The sequence below is a fragment of the Sus scrofa genome, chromosome 1 (genome assembly GCF_000003025.6).
Source record: "Sus scrofa isolate TJ Tabasco breed Duroc chromosome 1, Sscrofa11.1, whole genome shotgun sequence".
Taxonomy (NCBI): Eukaryota; Metazoa; Chordata; class Mammalia; order Artiodactyla; family Suidae; genus Sus; species Sus scrofa.
In genome coordinates this window covers 266,569,887-266,594,697 of record NC_010443.5, presented here as the reverse complement: position 1 = coordinate 266,594,697, position 24,811 = coordinate 266,569,887, and the positions used below count along the sequence as shown (strand labels likewise).

At 38.5% G+C, this 24,811-nt stretch overlaps 1 protein-coding gene across 3 annotated transcripts in view; it reads right to left on the bottom strand.

Annotated features, from left to right (window-relative positions):
• The window catches only part of PBX3 (PBX homeobox 3), a 227,336-nt gene that overhangs the window by 15,949 nt on the left and 186,576 nt on the right, over nt 1-24,811 (bottom strand). For all 3 annotated transcript variants that reach the window (XM_021068936.1, XM_021068947.1, XM_021068926.1), the window contains exon 5: nt 19,448-19,583. In XM_021068936.1, the coding sequence (XP_020924595.1) occupies nt 19,448-19,583 (136 nt within the window). The remainder of the gene's footprint in view (nt 1-19,447; nt 19,584-24,811) is intronic.

The window sequence follows — 24,811 nt, the reverse complement described above, 5'->3', positions numbered from 1 at the left end:
AATTTTGAACAACTTTGGAAACACAATCCACTTCTAATGGGAGAACTGTAAAAATAGCAATTCTGTTTCCACAGTATTTGAAAGAATTTAAAACAGATCCACTTGTCAAGGACTGTATTTTTTTTATTTGAGGCTGTGAAAAATTTTATTGCTATAATGTACTGACACCCTTACAGTTTGGCTTTGCCCTTTCTACTCTACGCATGATAGACTGATAACCGCTCATGACATTCACAAAGAGGCTCATCTGCAAAAGTATATAAAACGTCAGCCTTGCGGCCACAGTACATGGAGAACAGATGACACCGTTCATCTCCCTAAGACACGTGCTGAGGGTGGTTCTAAGTTACTACAATGTTTTCAGTTAAAGAATTTTTCCTTTAAAGTGATTTCTTTCACTTAAAAAAAAAAGGTCTTAGGTGTACAACTGAATATGTTCCTCTATAGCCTCCATGGAAGCCTCTTTGATGGATTTTGAAATATCAGCATCACGACTCTAAAACTGCCTCCCATCAGCCCCACTGAAAGGTAGAGTCATCTACCAAGGCCCATTAGCATCCCTGAATTAAAATTCCAGAGCACTCTTTAAACAACAATGCACCTGATCTTTTGACCAGATATGTTTCACGTAAATCTAATTCCGGTAACGGAAACCATCAAAATGTATTCAATGTCCTATGCAAAGAAACTCTATAACTCAGTCTTTTATTTCATGGGAACCCTGATTTATTCAAATAACTCTTCCTATTAAATACACACCCAAGTTTTCTTTTTAAAAAATCCAAAAAATTTCATTGAATTTATTTAAAAGAGGAATACCCATCTTCAAAAGGTATCCTATCCTTTCAACATACATAACTAATTCTCACTAAAAATGAATCACATGCATTTTTAAGACTTAGGTTAGGTCTATTCAGAGACTAAGAATAGATACAATTCCACACCCCACCTTGTGCCCACTCTAGCTCTTACTTTCTATGAAGCTTTGGCAAACCTAGGGGCTAGGAGTTGCTAGCACACTAGTTTGCTCGGAGGGCAGTGTCTATTTTCTCTTTCTTTTGGAAACTTTACAAGGCTCTTGTACATATCCAGCAAGAATACTCTGGTAGAATGCATGACTAATTAATTAGCATTTATTGAGCACTCATGATATATCAGGTTCTGTACTAGGCAGTCTACATATATGAGCTCATTTGACCCTCAAACCTCTGAAGAAATTATCATTATCCTAATTGTACAAGTCCAAAAATAGGAACTTTGGGTTAAATAATTTGCTCAATGTCACACTGCTACTTAACAGTGCAGAGTGGAGTCTCTGTATCTTCCTGTACTGAATGTAAAGTCAACTCGAATAAAAGTTCCAACTTCTCAAAAAAGTGCTATGAAAAGAGAGTACCACTGCCTTAACGGACCACAAGTAACAAAACTTAATTCTGGTAGAGAATCTGGTGTACCTGCAGAGCATGGTCGAAATATCTAACTTTAGGGTGTTAGGAGGGAGAAAAGGAAACTACTTATTCTAATATTTGAAAACTTCTCTCCCTCAATTTTCTACCCAGGTGCCTGAAAATGTCTCAGTGGGAGTAGTTCAATTAGTTCACTTACCCCTTCCATGCCTGGGCTCCAAGCTTGGCTAGGGCAAATCACAAGCCTAGGCCAGCTCTGCCAATGCTTCTACCTCTTGACTCATCTCCAGCCAGATTATTCATTTCACATATATTCAGGGGATGCCCAGCAGGTACTGTGTTCCCCCCAAATGGTCCCTCTTTCTAGCACCTTTAACTTCCCAAATCTAATCCTACCCTCACCCTCCTTTTGTCCAGAACCACATGCTCTCTTGTAACAACAAGGGCTGAAACAAGTTTAGAGGGTGTCTTAAGTGCCAAGCCCTATTCTAAGTACTTTCACATATTAACTCAATATATTCTCAGAACAATCCAATTATTTCCTCAGAAAACTGAGGCACAAAGAATAAGAAAGGAAGGAAGGGAGGGAGGGAAGGAAGCAGGGAGGAAGCAAAGGAAGAAGGAAGGAAAGGTAGTGCATACAGCATGATTCAGAATAAGTATTTCCAGTGAATAGGTATATTAAGAAATGCTTTAAAAATAATATATGACACTGTTAATTATCTTTGGGGAGTGGCACTAAGAGTCTGAGATAAAAGGGAGACTTTTGAAAGAACCACTTTTTGGTTTTGTTGAGCTCTATTGTATGTTTTTTAAACACTTTATTAGTTTCTGCATTTATCTTTGTTATTCCCTTCCGTCCACTTTTTGGGGTTTAATTTATTGTCCTTTAATACCTTGACATGGACCCTTAGTTCACTGATATTCAGCCTTCCCTCTCTCTCTCTATATATATATATATGTATGTGTGTGCACATATATATGCAAACCTAGGGGCTGGGAGCTGCTAGCACACATTATATATATATGTGTGTGTGTGTGTGTGTGTGTATAAAACACACACACATATATATTTAAAGCTATAAACTTCCTTCTAAGCATGGCTTTAGTGGCATCCCATGAATTTTGATAGGTATGTTTTCATTATCATTAAGATATTTTCCAATTTCCATTGTGGCCTCATTAACCCATGAGTTATTAAGAAATGCACTGATTTATTTTCAAACATATGGGAATTTCTCCTTTTAGTTACTGATTTTTAGTTTAATTTCACTGTACTCAGAAGACATACTCTATGTTTTAATGGCATTGGAATATGGTTAACTTTCAAAATGTCCTGCAAGAGCTTAAAAAGAACAAGTATTCTGTAGTTGTTGGGTACAAAGCTCTATATATGTCCATCAGGTCATCTACTAATCATGGTGTTCAAATCTTCTGTATCTGTGCTACTCAAAATATGGTTTCAGAACCATCAGCACCAGCCTTACCTGGGAGCTGCACATTGTCAGGCATTGTAGAATCTTTGAATTAGAATCTCTGGAATAGGGTCCAGGAATCTATATTCCAACAAGCTCTCCAGATCTTTGTCATACACGCTGAAGTTTGAGAAGCACTGTTCTATGTCCTTATTGAGTGTGTGTGTGTGTGTATGTGTGTGTGTGTGCTTGTGCATGCATAAATATGTGTGGTTTCTTCTGTTATAGAAGGATGTGAAAATCTCCTACAGTGATTTTGGATTTAACTATTTTTCTTTTAAATTTTGTAAAATTTTGCTTTATTTTTTTTAGTGTCTGCTACTATGCAATAAGTACACACAACTATAGGACTGCCGTGTCATAAATATTTAGTGTCTCTCTATCTGCAGTAAAACCTTTTGAAGTATTCTTTATCTGTTATTAATAGAGAAACATCATCTTTCTTTTGGTTATTGTTTGCATGTCCTATTTTTTTCCATACTGTTATTTTCATTCTTTCTGCACCCTAATGCTTTAGATATGTCCATTAGAGAACTTAAGTAGTTAAGTTTCATTTTTATATCTTATTTGACAATATTTGCCTTAGAGTATTCAATTCACTTACATTTAATATAATTAATGATATATTTGGGTTTAAAACTATCATCTTACTAAATGTTTCCTATTTGTCCCATTACTATGTTCTTTTTTCCCTCTCTTTCCTTGCCTTCTTTTAGGTTGCTTATTTTCAAAAATTATTCCACATTTCCTTCTTTTATTAGTTTGGAAATGATATACTCTTTTAGTATTCTCTAAGCAATTAATTACCATAGAGATGATACATTGTTGCCTATCAAAGTCTAACATCAACTGGCACTTCTACACTAATTGGGACTTTTATCGTCTTTTGCAGAAACTGCAAGAGTATTAGAACACCCACCCCAAAACTTAAGACATTATTTTTCTATATTTTAATTCTATACATATTACAATGAAATAGGACATTGCCATTATTATTATTTTAACAATCAATTTTCATTTAGACTCACATACCCATTTACCCTTTGCTTTCCACTCCTTCCTGCATCTCCCACCTTCTCTCTGGAATCTTTTTACATTTTTGCCTGAAGAACATTATTGTACTCCCTTTAGAGAGATAGAGAGAAAATGAGACAAATTCTCTCAGTTTTTTTAAATGGAAAAGTATTCATTTCAGAGTTCCTGTTGTGGCTCAGCAGTAACAAACCCAACTAGTATCCATGAGGATGCGGGTTTGATCCCTGGCCTTGCTCAGTGGGTTAAGGATCTAGTGTTGCCATGAAATGTGGTGTAGGTTGCAGATGCAGCTCAGATCCCGCATGGCTGTTGCTGTGGCAGAGGCTGGCAGCTACAGCTTGAATTCAACTGCTAGTCTGGGAACTTCCATACGCCATGGGTGTAGCCCTAAAAAAGGCAAAAAAAAAAAACCAAAAAGGTCTTCCTTTCACCTCTACTATCAAAGATCATTTTTGGTATATATAGAATTCTAGATTATAAATTAAATAATTTAATTTAATTCACCTTTTTAAGGACATCATTTCACTGTAAAACAGCTTTATTATTTTCCCTAAGAAATCAATGGTCAGCCTAATAGTTACGCCTTTGAAGCTGATCTTATTTTTCCCTATGGTTGTTTTGGTTTTGATTGTGTTCGGTGTGGATTCCTATTTATCTGTCCTCTTTTGGGATTGTAGCTTGTCAGAAATCTAGGGCTTCCAGTCTTCCATTAGTTTTGGAAAGTTATCAGCCTTTACATTTCAAGTATTGCTTCTGATCCAATATTATGTTTGCTTCTGGGACCACAACTACATTTATGGTAGAGTTCTTATCGTATCCTCGAGGTCCCTTACTTTCTCTCCCCTGATTTTCTATCCTATTGCCTCTCCATTCTTAAGCATGGTTATTTCCTCCTGACTCATCTTCCAGGTCACTAATTCCCCCTTCATCTATGTTTAACTTGTTTTTTTGTTTTGTTTTGTTTTGTTTTGTTTTTTTGTTTTTGTCTTTTCTAAGGCTACACTGTGGCATATGGAGGTTCCCAGGCTAGGAGTCTAATCAGAGCTGTAGCCACCGGCCTATGCCAGAGCCCCAGCAATGTGGGATCCGAGCCACAGCTCATGACAACGCCAGATCCTTAATCCACTGAGCCAGGCCAGGGATCAAACCGCAACCTCATGGCTCCTAGTTGGATTTGTTAACCACTGAGCTATGATGGGAACTCCTGTTTAACTTGTTTTTAATTTTAATTTTGGTTACTGAATTTTTGGTTCTAAAACTTCCACATGACCCTTTTTTATGGTCTCCAGATCTCTGACAATTTTCTCCATTTTGTTTTTTTATTTCCTTGGATATATAAAGCATATTTATTTTACAGTCCAAAACAGACCTTTTTATTTTCAGGAGTTCAGTGGATCTGTTTCTACTGTCTGTTATTTCTGCTGGCTTCAGAACATGTTATGTCTTCTTGCATGTCTATTTTTTAATGATTGTGTTCCCAATGTTGTATTTGCCTTATTAAAAGAAACAACCTGAAGCCTAGAATGATGCTTCCTCCACACACACAAAAAAAAAACCTTTATATTTGCTTTGTCCGGGAACTTATGAATACTAGCACTCTAATTCAAGGACTGAGGAATTATGAAGCAAAAATCACAGTCTCTGTGAGGGTCTATGTACTTCCAATGTACCCCTGCTACCAGGATGTCGCTCTGGCAGTATAAGTCCTAACACAAAGTAAGGAAACAAGGTAGTCCTACTCAAAGTTAGGGAAACAAGGTAGCCTCCATTGATAGGTCCTAGATACCTAGACATCAATTCCTACCTTCACAGTCCTGCACAGTTTTCAAAAGCACAGCTTAACCTCTTAGTCATCCTTTCAGAATTGACAAACAACCCAGGGAAAAGTCATTACCCCTACTCTTATTTTCCTCTTATCTGCAAACTCCCTGGTCAACAACATCCATTCCCAGGGCTTCAACTATAAATTTAAGTGAATGACTGCCAAGCTAAATCTTTAAGCTTGACCTTTCTCCTAAGTTATTTTTCCAAACTGAACATTTCCCAACTGGGATACTGATGGCAATGCAAATCTGGTATAACTATCACAAATCTTTTTTTTTTTTTTTCTCTTGTCTTCTGTCTTTTTAGGACTGCATCCTTGGCACATGTAGGTTCCCAGGCTAGGGGTCCAATCAGAGCTACAGCTGCTGGCCTACGCCACAGCCACAGCAACACAGGATCTGAGCCGCATCTGCAACCTACACCACAACTCATGGCAACACTAGATCCTTAACCCACTGAGCAAGGCCAGGGATCAAACCTACAACCTCATGGTTCGTAGTTGGGTTTGTTAACCACTGAGCCATTACGGGAATTCCCACTATCACAAATCTTTAATTTTCTCTCCATCAAATCTATATTTTCTAAAAAGAACAATAATAGGAGTTCCTCTTGTGGCTCAGAGGGTTATGAACCCAAGTAGTATCCATGAGGATGCAGGTTCAATCCCTGGCCTCACTCAGTGGGTTAAGGATCTGGTGGTGCCATGAGCTGTGGTGTAGGCTTCAGATGTTGCTCGGATCTGGGGTTGCTGTGGCTGTGGTGTAAGCTAGAAGTTGTGGCTCTGATTTGACCCCTAGCCTGGGAACCTCCATATGCCACAGGTACAGCCCTAAAAAGCAAACAACAACAACATTTTTTTAAAGAGCATTTCCTCATATGTTTTCTATACCAGCTAATAATACCACCATCTTCAATTATGCATACTAAAAATTTCTGCTACCTTTTATTACTCTTTCCTTCTTGCATACATATCCAATTGCAAATACAATCTCCAAAACATCAGTACTACCTCCAAGATCCTTTTAAAATCCATCCGTTTTCAGCTTTCAGTGGCCTAATTTGAATCCTTACCACCTCTTTCCTAAACAAAGCCATTAATTTCCTGTATAGTCATTCTCTTTCTAGTGTTTTCCCTTTCCAATTGACCTTACACATCGGTGCTAGATTTATCCTTCATAAAACTGATCACATCACCCCAACCCAGAAATCCATATTGTCCTTATTTTATTTCATTGTACTTATCACCACATGGCATAATAAATATACAATTAGATGTTTTTATTTATAATAAAATATGACATACACCATATATAATTATATATTATTTTATGTGTATATATGTTAATTAATCAATTATCATTCTGTCCTCACTAGACTGTAAGCTTCACAAGGACAGAACTTCTACTGTATTCACTGTTACATGCAGCACAGTGATCAGAAATCATTTGTTAGATGAATATTATTAAATTAATTAATACAAAATAGACATCTAAACTGCTCAGCTTCATAAATGCAGGCATAATTACAGACATCTAAATATCATAGTTGCGGGAGTTCCCACCATGGCTCAACGGTAATGGGCTTGATATCCATGAGGATGCAGGTTTGATCCCTGGCCTTGCTCAGTCGGTTAAGGATCTGGCATTGCCGTGAGCTGTGGTGTAGGCTGCAGATGTAGCTTGGATCTGGCATTGCTGTGGCTGTGGCATAGGCCAGCAACTACAGTTGTGTTTCGACCCCTAACCTGGGAACTTCCATGTGCTACAGGTATGGACCTAAAAAGACCAAAAAAAAACCCCCAAAATCATAGTTGCAGACCTTTCCCAATCAGGCTCCAGCTTGACTTTTTTTTGTCTTTTTTTTCTTTTTTTTTGTCTTTTTGCCATTTCTTGGGCCGCTCCCGTGGCATGTGGAAGTTCCCAGGCTAGGGGTCGAATCAGAGCTGTAGCCACCAGCCTATGCCACAGCCGCAGCAACGTGGGATCCGAGCTGTGTCTGCAACCTACACCACAGACCACGGCAACACCGGATCCTTAACCCGCAGAGCAATGGCAGGAATCGAACCCACAACCTCATGGTTCCTAGTCGGATTTGTTAACCACTGTGCCACGACGGGAACTCCTTGACTCTCTACCTAAATCATTTCTTCAACAAATATTTGTGAGAGTCTGTGTTGGAGACTCTGCTAGGCATTAAGAATATAGTGCTGAATAAGACCACAGTCCTAATAAGCAGGGAATTAATAATCTATTAGGGGAATAGCATTAAACAATTCATTACTTAGTTATACTTGTGGTAAGTGTTATCAAGGAAAAATACAAGAAGCTATGAGAAAATATAATGGAGGATATGAACCAGAAGTTCAAGGAAAGCTTTCTTAAAGAATTGATATTTGAAGTGAATTTTCCTTTTTTTAAAGGAATGTAAAACTATTTATTGACCACTGTTCACCAGTATTTATAATAATGTAAATAACATACAATTGTAAGATGAGCTCTAAAAGAGAAGTAATTAGGAGTTCCCTTTGTGGCGCAGCAGAAACGAATCTAACTAGGAACCATGAGGTTGTGGGTTCGATCCCTGGCCTCGCTCAGTGGGTTAAGGATCTGTTGTTGCTGTGAGATGTGGTGCAGGTTGAAGATTCGGCTCAGCTTTGGCGTTGCTGTGGCTGTGGTGTAGGCTGGCAGGTGTAGCTCCAATTTGACCCCTAGCCTGGGAACTTCCATGTCCCATGGGTGCAGCCCTAAAAAGACAAAATACAAAAAAACAAAAAAATAAAGGAGAGGTAATTAATAAAATGTTTATACATGTGTGTAGAGGGTACAGAATTAGACCATCCTGGACAGGAGAAACATCATAATAATAGCTATTATAATATTTTTCTTACTCGTGGATAAGCACTGTTATGTGATTTACATATATCTTTTCACTGAAATTCCCATAACCTTATGAAGATTATAGATACAAGGAAATGAGGCACAGTGAGGTTAAATGACTTGCCCAAGGTTCTAGAGCTATTAAGTTGGGGGTACCTGCCTGATCCTCTCCTTGTGCCATATTCCAAAATAGTACCCGTACACACTGGCACAGACCCTTGGGTGACTGTGGTATCCTATCAGTAACACATCTGTCTATCTCCTCTAAGAAATTTGACATTTCTCAGGGGGAAGAACCGTATCTCATTTATCTTTCTCTGTCACAGTGCCAAACACAGTGCCTGGTCACCATAGGCACTCAGTGCCTGTTAAGTGAATTAGGGAAAGAGCTCAAGAATTTGGGTCAATATCTTCTGTATGTAGCTTCTACTCTCAAAATCCATACTTGTTTTAGAAAAGCAATACTTTCTCCACACAGCTGACAGAAGAAAAGAGAGAAGCCCAAGAGCATCTTCAGAGAATGCCAGACCTCCTGGGTGGGAATACTTCAGAGGGGACAGAAGTGGGAAGCCAGGAGGCTTCAGCTCAGAGCTGATTCTGCTCTGGTGGTATCTTTGCCCTCCAGGCTACACCTTATTTCTTCTATTCACTCCTTCTACCTACCCTCACTCTGCTCTGGGCCCCAAGAGGCTGACCTATATGCCCCCAGGGTTCTGGCCAAAGGAAGTCACTGGTAGGAGATGAGAAGAAAGGAACATAAGGTCAGGGTATTTGTTCCCTTGACTCCCTCACTGTAATACTGCCTTTACTTAAGGTCTCAGTTGCTGGCCTTCTCCACACAGCTTCTACGTCTTGGTTGGGTTCTGGAAACCTTCCTTCATCTCTTCAGGCCAAGGGGTAATAATAGAACCAAGCAGTAGTAGCATTATTCTTTGCGGTTTCCTTACACTCTGCCCACACGTCTGTAGACAGTCACTTTATTAAACTCTCCTCCAATGATTCTAATTTGAGTGTGCCATCTGTTTTCTGCTGGGACCCTAACTGATATATTGGCCTGTTGGTCTGAACACAGAAGTGAAGCCACGGAAAGGTGAGATGCAATGATGAGGGACAGGCATGAGGAGAAGCTGACAGGAATACTCAAAGGGAAAGAAGAGACAAGGAAGTGAAAGGGACAAAAATCAGAGGGACCGTGATTCTGATGATGGCTTCTTTTTGATAGGAAAACTCAAAAAAGTGCTACATCCAAGCTGGATATAGTCTCTTTATCCTTAGTTGGGTATCATATCAAACGAGTATTAGAGACTTCCTCAGAAAAGATTCCCTAAAAGAAATATAATACCTGACATCCCCGGAGCAAGCTTTAGGCGCCATGCTAATCATTTTTGTAGAGAAAGACAACAACAAAAAATCAGAGGTTTCCCCTGTTTTCTCTAAATCTTGCAGATACGTCTTATCTGTACTCAGTGTTACATCAGATCCTCAGAGCTCTCATCTTTTTTACAACCTGCTCCTTTGTTCTTTGCACACTGTTTAATGACTGTCGCATCTCCACTAGGACACACACTCAGAGACTTTATAGAACAGAGGGTCTGCAGCCTTCTTTTAAGACGGTGTGAAAGAACCACTTTAACAAATAGCTGCCATTTTCCTTCAACTTGTCTCCAGTTCACCAATTGCATACTTACAGTAGAAATCCACTTCTGCCTTCTGCCTACTGCCAAAGTAACTGAAAAGGCTTTTATGGATAGCTGAAAAGGATACTGTAATTTGATAGCCATCTTTTTTTTTTCTTGCTCTAATTATTATTTTAACGGGCTTCTTCTTATTTTAATAGATTTTTTTAATAAGGAAATCTTACTTACAAATTTTAATTAGCTTACTGAATATTCACTGCTTTGGAATAAGTAGTTTAATGAGTAAGGAGACCTCAGACTACTAACTAGCCTGGAGTCTCTAAAGTAGCTTGGGGGGAAATGATGCAGCCCTAGTGATATAAGCCCAGCCTGTGCCTTACAAACCAGGACTTTGAGCCAGGACCTCAGGGATAGAGGAATCACACTGCCTCTTGCAGGAAAAAAAGTAAAAATCCATTTTCTTCCTTTTTATCAAGAACCTCTATGTAAGAACTTCAAGCTCTCCCACTCATGAAGACTGTGACTCTTGTCAAATTACCTAATTTCTCTGAACATCAGTGTCTTCATCTGTAAAGGTTAGGTAATTTTTTCCACACTAGACAGTTATAGAAGTGGTTTTTTTTTTTTTTTTTTTTTCTGTACCTGCCAAAAAATATAGAAGTTCCCAGCCAGGGATCAACTCTGAGCAGCAGATGCATCCTACACCACAGCTGCAGCAATGCTGGATCCTTAACCCACTGGGCTGGGCCAGGGATGGAACCAGTGCCTCAGTAGCCACTGGAGCCACTGCAGAGAAAACACTGGATTCGCTGCACCACAGTGGGAAGACCCTAAAAATGGGTCTTATGCACTCCTTTAAAAGCCCTAAGAATGGGACCTAATCAAACTTACAAGCTTTTGCACATCCAAGGAAACCATAAAAAAAAACCCAAAATACAACCTATTGAACGGGAGAAAAGAGTTGCAAATAATGCAACCAACAAGGGCTTAATCTCCAAAATATACAAACAACTCGTACAACTCAACAGCAAAAAACAAACCCAATTGAAAAATGGGCAGAAAACTTGGGTAGACATTTCTCCAAAGACATATGGACGGCCAACAGGCACATGATAAAATGCTCAACATCACTAATTATCAGAGAAATGCAAATCAAAACTACAATGAGGTACCACCTCACACTGGTCAGAATGGCTATCATTAATAAGTCTACAAATAACAAATTCTGGAGAGGATGTGGAGAAAAGGGAACCCTCCTGCACTGCTGGTGGGAATGTAAATTGGTACAACCACTATGGGAAACAGTATGGCAGTACCTCAGAAAACTAAATATAGAACTATCATGTGACCCATTAGTCCCACTCCTGGGCATCTATCTGGAAACTTTCATTGAAAAAGATACATGCACTCCTAATTCACTGCAGCACTATTCATAATAGCCAAGACATGGAAACGACCTAAATTTCCATTGACAGATGAATGGATTAAGAAGATGTGGTACATATACACAATGGAATACTACTCAGCCAAAAAAAAAAAAAAACACACACACAAAATAATGCCATTTGCAGCAAAATGGATGGAACTAGAGATTCTCATACTAAGTGAAATAAGTCAGAAAGAGAAAGACAAATACCACATTATCACTTGTATCTGCAATCTAATACATGGCACAAACGAACCTATCTCCAGAAAAAAAAAAAACAAATCCATGGACATGGAGAACAGACTTGTGGTTGCCAAGGGGGAGGGGGAAGGAGGGGGAAGGAGGGGGAAGGAGGGGGATGGACTGAGTTTGGGGTTGGTAGATGCAAACAATTGCATTTTGGAGTGTATAAGCAATGAGATCCTCCTGGGTAGCATAGGAATTGTATCCAGTCACTTGTGATGGAACATGATGGAGGAAAATGTGAGAAAACGAATGTATGAATACATGTAAATGGGTCACTTTGCTGTACAGCAGAAATTGACAGAACACTGTAAATCAAGTATAATAAAAATTTTTTTAAAAAGCCCTAAGATAAGTTGAATGAATGTATGAATGAATGAACGGATGAATGTTAATTCTGCCAATTAACCATTCCACCATTTCAGGCTCTCGTCCGCTAAAAAAGAAAATCAATCTTTTCTTTACAGTATACTTCAGTTGCAGTAGCAATGAAAACCATCTTTAACATTTTTTCATCCTAAAAATACCTAGCACAGAAAGTATGGCCAGAGTTATTTAAATTCAAAATTGGAATTAGGAGAACAATGGAGTTTTTTGTGACTTATTAACTTGAATAATCAATGCAAGTTAGCACTATTCCAGAAAGTAAAAGCATATTAATATCTGCCCCATTGATTAAGAATATGTGGCAATTTAAGTATGATTCTCAGTGCTTTTCACATATGAAATAATTTCTTTTTTTTTGGTGAATTTTCAGGGTTTTATGTAATAGGGGAACTCCAGCTTACTAAATAAATCACATTAACCCTTAAGAAATCAGAGATATCAAATTCTGAGTTCAGTCTGCAATTCTACGTTATTTATATTTATAGTATATTAGCACAAACTAACATAGGACTAAAATAAATTGTAAAATGTTTATTTATCTGTTCCTATTTATATATTATATAGTGAACCTAAGAAAATCCTATAGAATACACTAACTTAATTTGTCCAAAACCAAACTCCTGATCTTCTCCCCAAAACCTGTTCATCCCAAATCCTCTCCCAACACACTTAATGACAACTGCATACTCTGCTCAGGTCAAAAATGTTAAGAGTCATCCTACATCTAATCTATCAGTAAACTCTCTCAGCTGTACCTTCATAATTATCTGGAATGCAGCCACCTCTCATGGCCTCTACTACTGTCATCCTGGTCCAAGCCACCATCATCTTCTGCCTGGATTATTGCAGTGGTGTCATAACTGGTGCCTCTGCTTCCCCTTGCCGCCCATGGTCTACTGTCAATTCAGATGATAAGGTGATCCTATTAAAACTTAAGTCAGGAGTTCCTGTTGTGGCACAGTGGAAACAAATCTGACTAGTAACCATGAGGTTGTGGGTTCAATCCCTGACCTCGCTCAGTGGGTTACAGATCCGGCATTGCCGTGAGCTGTAGTGTAGGTTGCAGAGACAGCTTGGATCCTGCGTTGCTGTGGCTGTGGTATAGCCTTGGCTGTGGTATAGCCTGGCAGCTACAGCTCCGATTCGACCCCTAGTCTGGGAACTTCCATATGCTGCAGGTGTGGCCCTAAAAAGCAAAAAAAAAAAAAAAAAAAAGAAAATTTAGGTCAGATTATATCACTTCTCAGTTTTCCACCTTGCTTAGGGTAAAAGGCCAAGTGACTACCATGGTCTATAAGGCCCCTGTAACCATTTGGACCTCACAGTCTCTTTGACTTCTCCTGCTACTTCCCCCACTTGCTCAGGTGACTTTTACCTCAGGGCCTTTGTATTTACTGTTCCCTCTGCCTGGAATGCTCTTCACCAATTAGCCACAGGGGTTGGTCATTCATCCCCTTCAATCTCTACCAAAAGACCTCTTCTCAGGAGGGGGTTTTCTTTACCATCCTATTAGAGATTATAGCCTTTACCCCTGTTTTTCTCCCCTCCTCTATTTCTCTCCATAATGCCTATCCCTTTCTTATTTATCTGTTCATTTACTTATTTTATCTGATTATATCCTCCCAGGAACATCTAAGCTCCATAAGGGCAAGTTTGTTGTTGTTGCTGAAGTAACTTTTTAGTCAAGTGAAAAAGATACAAACCAAAAAAGGGGCACACATCACAAGTACCGTGCTTGATCAATTTTCAAAAAGTGAACACACCCACGAAACGATCATTTAGACTGAGAAACATACCCCTTTCCAATCACTACTCTCTCAAGGGTAACTACTATCCTGACTTCTAACGTTAAGATTAATTTTGCCTATTTTTGCTATACGCTAAATGCCCGACTTCTTTCACTTAGCATTATGTAGTTACATATAGTCTAATTCATTCATTCTCATTTCTATATAATATCCCAAATAAATGTAAATAAACCACTTTTATTTACCCATTCCTTGTCTCTAACTTGGCTATTACAATAAATTTTCTGTTAACAAATGAATGGAAATATTCTTTTAAAAACTCTGTTATTAGATTTAATAACTCACATAAGATCTCCTAGGCTTATATATGTAGGTTTATAATGCATAAAAATTAAATGGACCTTTGTAAATCTACCACTCAATAAATATACTACCAACAATACCACTAAAACTCCTTGAATATCCCTTTCTAATCCCATTCAAATTAACTGAATATTTTTTATCATCCCCTTTCTTCTTTTGTATTTAACCATATATATGTGTCCCCTAAACAATATGCTGTTTGCTTGGTTCTGAACTTTATAAAAATGATATCATATTATACATATTCTGAAATTTGCATTTTTTACTTAATAGCATGTTTCTAAAATTCACTCAAATTGATGTATATACTGTAGATCATTCCTTTTTCACTGCTATTTTGACATCTATTGTAGGATTCTACCATAATGGATTTATCCACTTCCCCAGTCAATGGACAAGCAGCTTATTTCAAGTTCTTTTGCCATTTCAAACATTACTACAAATGCTCTTACATGCGTCTCCTGATATACAGACAAGAGGTTTCTAAGGCAATTTCATCTAGAGATAAAATAATGGATCGAAAGCTGTGCAGGAGTTCCCGTCATGGCTTAGTGGAAACGAATCTGACTGGTATTCATGAGGACACAGGGTCAAGGCCTAGCCTTGCTCAGTGGGTTAAGGATCTGGTATTGCTGTAAGTTGTGGTATAGGTTGCAGATGCAGCTTGGATCTGGCATTGCTGTGCCTATGGCGTGGGCCAGCAACTAACAGCTCTGATTTGACCCCTATCCTGTGAATTTCCATATGCTGCGGCTATGGCCCTAAAAAGACAAAAAAAAAAAAAAAAAAAATCATATAAAGAACATCTATGTACTCCACTCCTGGGCATCTATCCAGAGAAAACCATGACTTGAAAAGATACATGTACTCCAATGTTCATTGCAGCACTATATGCAATAACCATAATTCCATTTATGGAAACAACCTAAATGTCTTCTTTATCCATGTAAAGAAGATGTAGTACATACACAAAATGGAATATTACTCAGTCATTAAAAGGAAAGAAATAATGGCACTTGCAGCAACATGGATAGACCTAGAAATTATCATGCTAAGTGAAGTCAGCCAGTGAGATACCAACATCATATGCTATCACTTATATGTGGAATCTAAAAATAAGTTATGCAATGAACTTCTTTGCATAACAAATAATGACTCACAGACTTTGAAAAACGTATGGTTTCCAAAGGAGACAGGTTGGGAGGTGGGGGAGGGAATGGGCTGGGGGTTTGGGATGGGAATGCTATAAAATTGAGTTGTGATAACTGTTGTACAACTATAAATGTAATAAAATTCATTGAGTAATTAAAAAAAAGAACATCTATGTATATCCTTTACCCAGATTCACCTGTTAATAACATTTTGCCCCATTTGTTTTATCATTTTTGTGCACTCAAGTTTGCACATTTTCTCTCACTCTGTGTGTGTGTATATATACATGTGTGTATGTGTTTACACACACACACACACACACACACACACACACTTTCTTCCCCCTGAACCACTTGAAGGTAAATTATATACATCATGGCCTTTCACCCTTAAGTAAGTCAGGGTGTATTTCCTAAGACTAGAGATACTCTCTACACAACCATGGTACAATTACAAATTACAATTTACTTTATAAAATTTAAGCCAATAAATTCCTTTATGGCATTTTTTCCCTCCAGTAGAGGATCCAATCTAGAGTCAAGCACTGCATTTACATGTGATGTCTCTTTAGCCTCTTGTAACCTAGGACATTTTCATGGCCTTTCTTTGTCATTTTTAGAGAATATTACTCCTTCCTCATATTTTTTTTCTCTAATAGAACATTCCTCATTTCGGGTTTTTCTGATGTTTTCTACTGATTAGATTCAGAAGACATTCTAGGACGAAATACTATACACAATGTTCATTTGTCCCTCTTTGGTGATGTTGATTCTAATCACCGGGTCAAGGTTTTATTCCATTTTTCCACTCTATAGGTGCCTTTCCAAAACAAACAAACAAACAAACAAACAAACAAATCCCTTATAACTAATAAAGGAAGGGCCTATGGAGAGATACTTTAAGACCATGTTCTTCATAAAAATTTCTGCCTAGATTTAATATCTATTGATAATTCCTACTTGATTCAATCTTTGCTAAAAGGGTTGTATCATGTTGATGCTTCACAGTTTTATTAAGTACTCTGACAAACATCTTACCACTGAATTTATCAACCTTTTCCTTTTTTGCTTACACATTTTATGTGCTTTTTAAGAATTTTTTCTTATTTTCAAAGTACTAAAGATATTTCCTTACATTTTCTTCTGAAATTCCTTAACTCACTCCTAATTATTAAGTATTTTCAGCCGTATTTTAGGTATTTCAAGCAATAAAGAATAAGTCAATTTCATATACTTTAAATCTAGCAACAACAGTGTTGTTATTGTTGCCTGTTTTTAGTGGGTTTCAATATTTTAAAGTTAGCTTTGTATATGAACACTTCTGGATTCTAAGTTTAGTTATATTTCAGTATGATGTATATTTTAAACCTGTTTTTCTCTTTGGAAAGTAGTTAACCTGTCAGGTCTGGATCTCTGCTCTTCACTTCTAAACAATTTAAACAAAAGAATACTAATTTAAAAGGCTAGCAACTGATGTCTTTAACAGTTAAAAATGATAACATTGTTTCCACATCAGAGATGTGGGGAAAGAGAATGGCTGAGAGGAAATTAACTTTTTTAAGCACTAAAAAGGTAAAGAGGAAATTGTCACAACTTACAATGGATCTTATACTGATTGCTGAAATTCTCCATTTGAAAGGCTGATCTGAGAGAAATAAGGTCAGAAAGTCTGCTTTTTAGGCGGATCAAAATATCTGTGTCTATATTATTTCTACCTCGAACATTACTAAAAACATTTCCAAAACCTAACAAAGCTATTTTTCTATAGAAAACAAGTGAAATTAATGCAATAAGTAACTACTATTTTAAAAAATTGGTTTATTTTAAAATTGGCCTATTTTAGAAGTACAGCAAAACCTCCTTAGCTCAGAATAGTCAGAAGGAAAGTTTTCTTCTTTCTTCTTACACACACAAGATGCTGGTATGAGTGATGAAAAACTAGGACCCCTAATGGGTTTTCAACAAATGTATACAATCTGTGTTACTCTCCAATGGCAAATATGTTACCGAAGTAAAAAGAAAAGCAAGAAAAGAAGCAGAAGCATGAAACACCTTAATTAAAGCTGGACAAACATTTGAATCCTAAGTCAAATAGCTGTTGTGAGAGGGGAAGACTAGACTTGGGATCATGAGCTGGCATTCCACACAAGCCCAATCCTTTCACTAATGTTCAGGGAGAAATACACCCGAAAACACTCACTTGAAGAGAAAATATATATATATTTCTTTTTTTTTTTTTTTTTTGCTTTTTAGGGCTGCACTTGCAGCATATGGAGGTTCCCAGGCTAGGGGTCCAATTAGAGCTGTAACTGCTGGCCTACACCACAGCCACAGCAACACCAGAGCTGAGCTGTGTCTGTGACCTACAGCGCAACTCACGGCAGCTGCCGGATCCTTAACCCACTGAGCGAGGCCAGGGATTGAATCCCGACCTCATGGATAACAGTTGGGTTCATTAACCACTGAGCCACAATAGCATCTCCTGGTTTGTTTGTTTGTTTGTTTTACAATTTACAATTGTGTTAGTTTCAGGTGACAGCAAAGTGATTCAGCTATGTGTGTGTGTGCAGGCATGTTTTTCAGATTCTTTCGCATTAGAGGTTACTACAAGATGCTGCATATAGTTCCCAGTGGTATATAGTAGGTCCTTGTTGTAGTGATGCTTTCTTTATATAGTATATGTCTTCATAAGCCGGTAGCCCAAATCAACTATATTTCATTCCAAACTGAGCAAAAGGAATCAAGACGTGCCACTATATCATAAGAGAATGACAAGAACTCTTACAAGAAATCTCAGTTACAAATCTAAGTTGCTCTAGAGGTTCTACAGAAAGTAATGCCAAAGTAAGAGCTGGAAATCATCTTAAACCTAGATCAGATTCCTTCAGATAACAATAATTAAAATACTGATATGAAACTTTCACTGAATGTGAAGAGGATCTTTAGAATGCTGAACTTCAGATGTATGTATTTAGAGGCTACTTCAAAATTTGTGTCATGTGACCTCTAGGGACCGATGAAACTCTGCCGAGGGTCAGCTTTTCCTTAAGTGACACTGCAAGAACTGGTGGGAAACTATCACATTTGCATGCTACAAAGAAAAGTTATTCAAATGACAATCAATAAGCAACAATGCGAGTATTTAAATAAGACTGTATTTTAGAGCTAGTGCCCGTAAGATATACTTATTTTTTTTATGGAGGTACGGTTGCTTGTTTATTTACTTGTCTCCAACCCTCCATCTAAAATACCAGTCTATCTACCTAAAACTAAACGTATTTTTGCTAGAAGATGACGGCTAATTTCAGGGCCACCATTTACTACAAACAGACATTTAAAACAAAAAGATTTTAGCAGTAATAGGCATGAACTTAATTCTTCTGTTTAATGGGTAACAAGAAGGCAAAGAAATCCTGGGGAACCCAAATATTACAGCATGGTTATCGAAACAGGACTTAGTGAATTCCTCAAAGCCTTCACCATAGGGCTGTATCACATTTCCTTTGGGCAAAAAATCAATTGGTTTCTCACTGGCAGAAGCTTAGACCAGTCACCTAAATCGGGAAGGCAGGACTACATGCCGTTTACTGAAGAGTCACTTAAGTGTAAACTATGTCTCTCCCTGTGGCATGTTTATGTTCTTTCTATAGAAGATTTGCACCAGGGTAGCAGGTGATTATCTTGATTCCTTGCCACTTAGGATTAAAAGAACTCAAGCTTTAAAAGCTTGCATAAAAATGTGGAAAGATCTATGCTTTCTTTATATCTTCTTCGACAATGAAACATTGGGGTATGAAATTTGATAAGAAGGCCCTAAGGAGGCAATTGGATTCCTATTATCAATGGGAAACAAGCAGACCCATGGAGTCCTCTCACCTGTGACACTGTGATGCTGCATTTCTTGGCCAGCTCCTCTTTGGCTTCTTCACTGGGGTAGGGGTTACTGAGGTGTGAGTAAAAATATTCATTCAAGATTTCTGTGGCCTGTTTACTGAAGTTACGCCTTTTTCGTCTATGAAAGAACCGAAAGGAAAACTGTAGTTAACCAAAGAGGGGTGTATTAATTTGGATCACACAAAAAAGTTAGATTTCTCTCTTTAAACATTCTTATGGTTGAATTTATCACCATGATATTGTAAATTATGTTCCTGGCATCCTCCGAAGCACTATCCAACTCATGTTAAGACATAGGATCGCTGAGGAAAATCCTAGAATATAAAGCATAATTACCTTTGTTCTTTAATTTATTCAACAAATACTTACTGAGGATCTAATGTGTTTTAAGTACTCAAAGAGGGTCCAGTTAGAACAAAACAGGTAAGGTCTACCAGGGAGCTTCCCCGGGAGGATGGGGAGGAGTGCAGGATTAAGAAAGAGTAGAAAGGAGAAAGAAGGACATTCAATAAGCATCACAGAAACAAGTAATTATAAATTATGTGACCAGACCAAGTATCATGAAGGAGAAGTATAAGGTATAAGGAAAGTGTCTAAGAAGGAAACCTAACATAGATTATGGAGTCAGGAAAGGTTTTCTTGAAGGAGTGACTTTTAATCTGAGACCTGGAGAATGTGGACAACTTAGACAAAGAGTAGAAGGAAGAGGAAGAGGAAGGAGCAGAGGAAGTGGTCTTCAAACAGGAAAAAAGCCTGAAAAGTCCAAAAGGTAGAGGAGACTGGAGTGCAGTAAAAATCAGGGCATACATGAGATGTCTCTAGAAGGATGGACAGGAGGCAGATTACACAGGTTTAGTGGACCCCATACAGACATTTTGATTTTATTTTAAGCGCAATAGGAAGCTATTAAAGGTTTTAAGTTTTACATTTTAAAAAGATTATTCTGACTACTGGTTATAGCTGGAGGAGGGCATGAAAGAAAATTTAGAGATATTTAAGGAGATAACTGCAACGGTCAAATCGAGAGATGACAGTTACTTGGCATAGATGGAGAGTAATGGAAATGAAAAGATTCAAGGTCTGTATGAAAGCTAAGAGCAGGGAGTTCCCTGATGGTCTGATGATTAGGATTTAGCTGCATGGCGTGGCCAAAAAAAAAGGTAAAAGCAATAGGACTTAAAAAGAAACTGGCTGAGGAGAGTGGGTGGGGAAGAAAGAGAAGGAGGTAAAGAAAAAAACACATTAAAGATTTCTTGATTTTTTGCTTAAGCAACTGCCTGAACTCACCAGAGAAAGAGTCAGGGAGGATAAATTCTTTGTTTGGGAAAGGATGGCAGAATGTCAGAAGATCAAGTATCTATTAACAATTTATTTCAAGTAGCAAAAATGTCATCTATATTTGCATTTTATTATTAAGGTTTTAAAGAATGACAGCCTGAAAATCAGGATTTGTCAGATTTCACTTTAAATTGGATTTTCCAGTAACTGGAAAATATTTTCCCCAAATAATTTTCTTCATATTGTCTTGCAAATAATCTTAATGATCTTATTAATTGTGATAGTCCATACTCAGGAAACACAGTGTCAGTTGGCAGCTGTAAATATGTATACCCTATGAGATTTTTGTAGTTAAAACAATGTCACTAACACGGCAAGTTAAGTATGTGATCTATGTTTCAACATTAAGGGAGAGTCAAGGGAGCAAGAAATCTAGGTCTGATCAAAACATCTCAAGTCATGAGCCCTGAAATTTCTTAATTTCAAAAAATTTTTAGAAGGTTCAGCCATTGTTTCCTGAAGGATGAAGAAGAGAGTCTATTTGAAGATTAAAATCAACAGAATTTGGGAGTTCCTGTTGTGGCTCAGCAGGTTATGAACCCAACTAATATCCATGAGGATGCAGGTTCAATCCCTGGTCTCACTCAGTGGGTTAAGGCTCTGGCATTGCTGTGAGCTGTGGTGTAGGTCGCTAGAGGCAGCTTGGATCCCACACTGCTGTTGCTGTGGCGTAGGCTGGCAGCTGCAGCTCCAATTTGACCCCTAGCCTAGGAACTTCCATATGCTACAGGTGTGACCCTAAAAAACAAACAAACAAAAAAGACAAAACAAAAAATCAAAAATAAAGTGAACAATTTTATGATGAATTGAAGAGAGAGGTGGTCTGAGGGAAGCCAGAAGAAAAGAGAAGGACAACCAAGAACAGCAATCAGCATTTTTGCAGGAGTCATGCATAGCTTGAGAAAAACACAAAGCCCTGAGCCGGGGCACTTTGAAGAGGCACACTCTGATGACTGGGTAGGTGGGTGAGCAGCGTGGAAAAGGTCTTGAACAGACAACCGAAACTGCCAAACCTACAGATAACTACTTGGCCCCCAGATATTTGTTGATATAATGCAATAATGACCTGCTCATAAAAATCTAAGTTTCTGGCTTCTTATGAAAAATTGGAAGATCAGCCACACCAGGCTGATCTCAGAAGCAGTCACAGGCTAAAGCTCAGTGGTGACGCTCCACTCAGCTATACACCCATCTGCTCTAAGCATCACTGCCCTTTACCCAGCCACTCCTCTCAGTTCCATCATATGTAAGTATATGATTTTGTGAGTCAGTCTAAAACATGGAATCCAGCAGCAAGACTGGGTCCAGTGGAGCAGATCACACAAAGGCATTTCTTTGGAAAACAAGAAGTTACAAAAGGAGGAATGAGCAGCAAAGCAAAAATAAATTTGGCTTAGGTACTGACTTTACCTAGGAGTGGTTTTAGCAAACATCAAAAAACCTCGGAGAACAAATTTATGGGCAGAACAGAACACCTCACCCCAGACAGTCTGGCTGCATCCAAACTATAGCACTTCTACTATAGGAGAGAGGGACCTACACAAATTTATTCCTAAATGTTTTGCACTGGTACAGGCTGCAGCTTGTCCAATTACCAAGAAAATGTGAGTATGGCTTTACAAAAAGCCAGAGTGAGCAAGGGAATCATATATCTGAATAAGCATGTTTGCCTAGAGCGGAAAAACCTTGCCTTCTCAGTGCAGAGGGCTTGCTAAGTAAGAGGCACCACAAGAATAGATGGAATCAAAGCTCAGTATTTGCATTCACTTGAAGGCATAAGAGAACTCAGTCTTATACTTCATTTATTTTTTAGAAAAACATTCTGTAGAAAACGCCCATTAAGCATTTCCCCTAAGTTTAACTTCCTCAGGGTTCACTACACTCTAAATGGCTATGCCTCAGGCCAGTGTGCACTGGTGCATCAGTCCCAGGGCTGTCCCATCAGCATCACAACGTTACTAACGGCAACCTCTGCGGGAGAAGGGACTCTGCTCCAAGCTCTGCCACCTTCTCATCCTGGCTCTGCTCACTCTGGCTTGTTAACTTACTTTCTCTTCTTGGAGGAAAAATAAATCATTCAGGTGTATACATTATGAATGCAGTTATGTAAAAAAAGTGAGCATGCATGTTGACAAGAATGGGAGAGTATGGGCGGAAATAAGGATAGCAATTGTGTTAGGCAAGATTCCTTTCTGAAGAAAGTACTTTTGAATATCTTTATTACATACTACTTTTTATTAAAATGCTCATACTTGACAATTTAATATTTTTGTTTTCTGATGCTACTTCCTTAACTCTTGGAACTACTAAAAGTATAAAATGGGAGTTCCGTCATGGCGCAGAGGAAACGAATCTGACTAGGAACCATGAGGTTGTGGGTTCGATCCCTGGCCTAATTCAGTGGGTTAAGGATCCAGCGTTGCCGTGAGCTGTGGTGTAGGTCGCAGGCGTGGCTCAGATCTGGCGCTGCTGTGGCTCTGGTGTAGGCCAGCAGCGACAGCTCCAATTAGACCCCTAGCCTGGGAATCTGCATATGCTGTGGGTATAAAATGGAAATATGCATGCACCTGGTTAGCCAATATAATATTTTTTGCAGCCTATTATGTGGAAGACACTTGCTGGAACTGTGGGGGGATGTAAACATCTAAGACTGGACAGTTGCTTTCAGTGGCACCTGACTTAGGAAGAGAAGAAATGACCCTGAAAAGCTACAATAAAGGCAATGGGAATGAAGTTTGGTCAGGAGAATTGTATAAACAGAGAATCAGTGTTCAAAAGAGTGAAGGACCAGTGGGTTTCCTAAAAAGGAAGCAGGTAGGCCAGGCCTGGAAAGAAGAGTGAGGGCTCGCTAAATCAGCAAACATGAGTACCAGCTCAGTTCCAGGCTCCGTGCCACGCACCCTCACAGATAACAACTCATTACTGGTGACCAAGTTGAGGGAAGCACTGGGAGAACAGGATTCGCCGTGGAAGGCTGGGGGTGGAGGCTGAGAGGTGGTGGGATAGGAGGTGGTTAGGCAGAGGAAAACAAAGAATTCTGGTCAGAGGAAACAGGTAAGACCAAGAGGTATCTCATTTGGGATTACACACAGGAAAGAACAATTCAGTGATATATTAGGAGCACTAAAAATGTTCACATTTTTTTTTCTTTTTTTTAGGGCCACACCTGCAGCATACGGAAGTTCCCAGTCTAGGGATGAAATAGGAGCTGTAGCTGCTGGCCTACACCAGCAATGCCAGATCTGAGCCGCATCTGCAACCTAAGCGGCAGCTTGTAGTGAGGCCGGGGATTGAACCCACATTCTCATGGATACTAGTGGGGTTCTTAACCCTCTGAGCCACAACAGGAACTCCTAAATGTTCACATTTTGAACTAATAATGCCATTTCTGATAATTAATCCCTTAGGAAATAATCCTAAAGACTAAAAACACTGAATGCATAGATTTTCACTGAAACACTAGTTCCAATAACATCTACCTCAAATGGGACCCTCTCTCCATCATTTCTCTCCCTTTACCTTGCTTTTATTTCTCTTCATAGCACTTACCATTCTATCATATGTCATTACATTATTGAAGGGAATACCACAGCATATTTGTTTATTGTCTGTTTCCCCAAGTAGAATGTAAATTCAATTGGGGTGAATGTGTTATCTATCTTGCTTACTTTTATATCTTCAGCACAAATAAATATTTGTAGAAAGAAAGAAGGAAGGAGGAAGGAAGAAAGGAAGGAAAAAAGAAAGGCAGGAAGGAAGGGTTATAAAGGAAATTAAAAGGGACAACTTTAATGCTCAAAATGAAGAAATGGCTAATTTATTTATTTATCATATATCCATTTGGTTGACTTCAACAATTAACATTTAAAATAAGAGTTTAGGCGTTCCCAGCATGGCTCAGTGAAACGAACCCAACTAGGATCCATGAGGATGTGGGTTTGATCCCTGGTCTGGAAATTTCCACATGCTGTGAGTGGGACCAAAAATAAAAATAAATACAAAATAAGA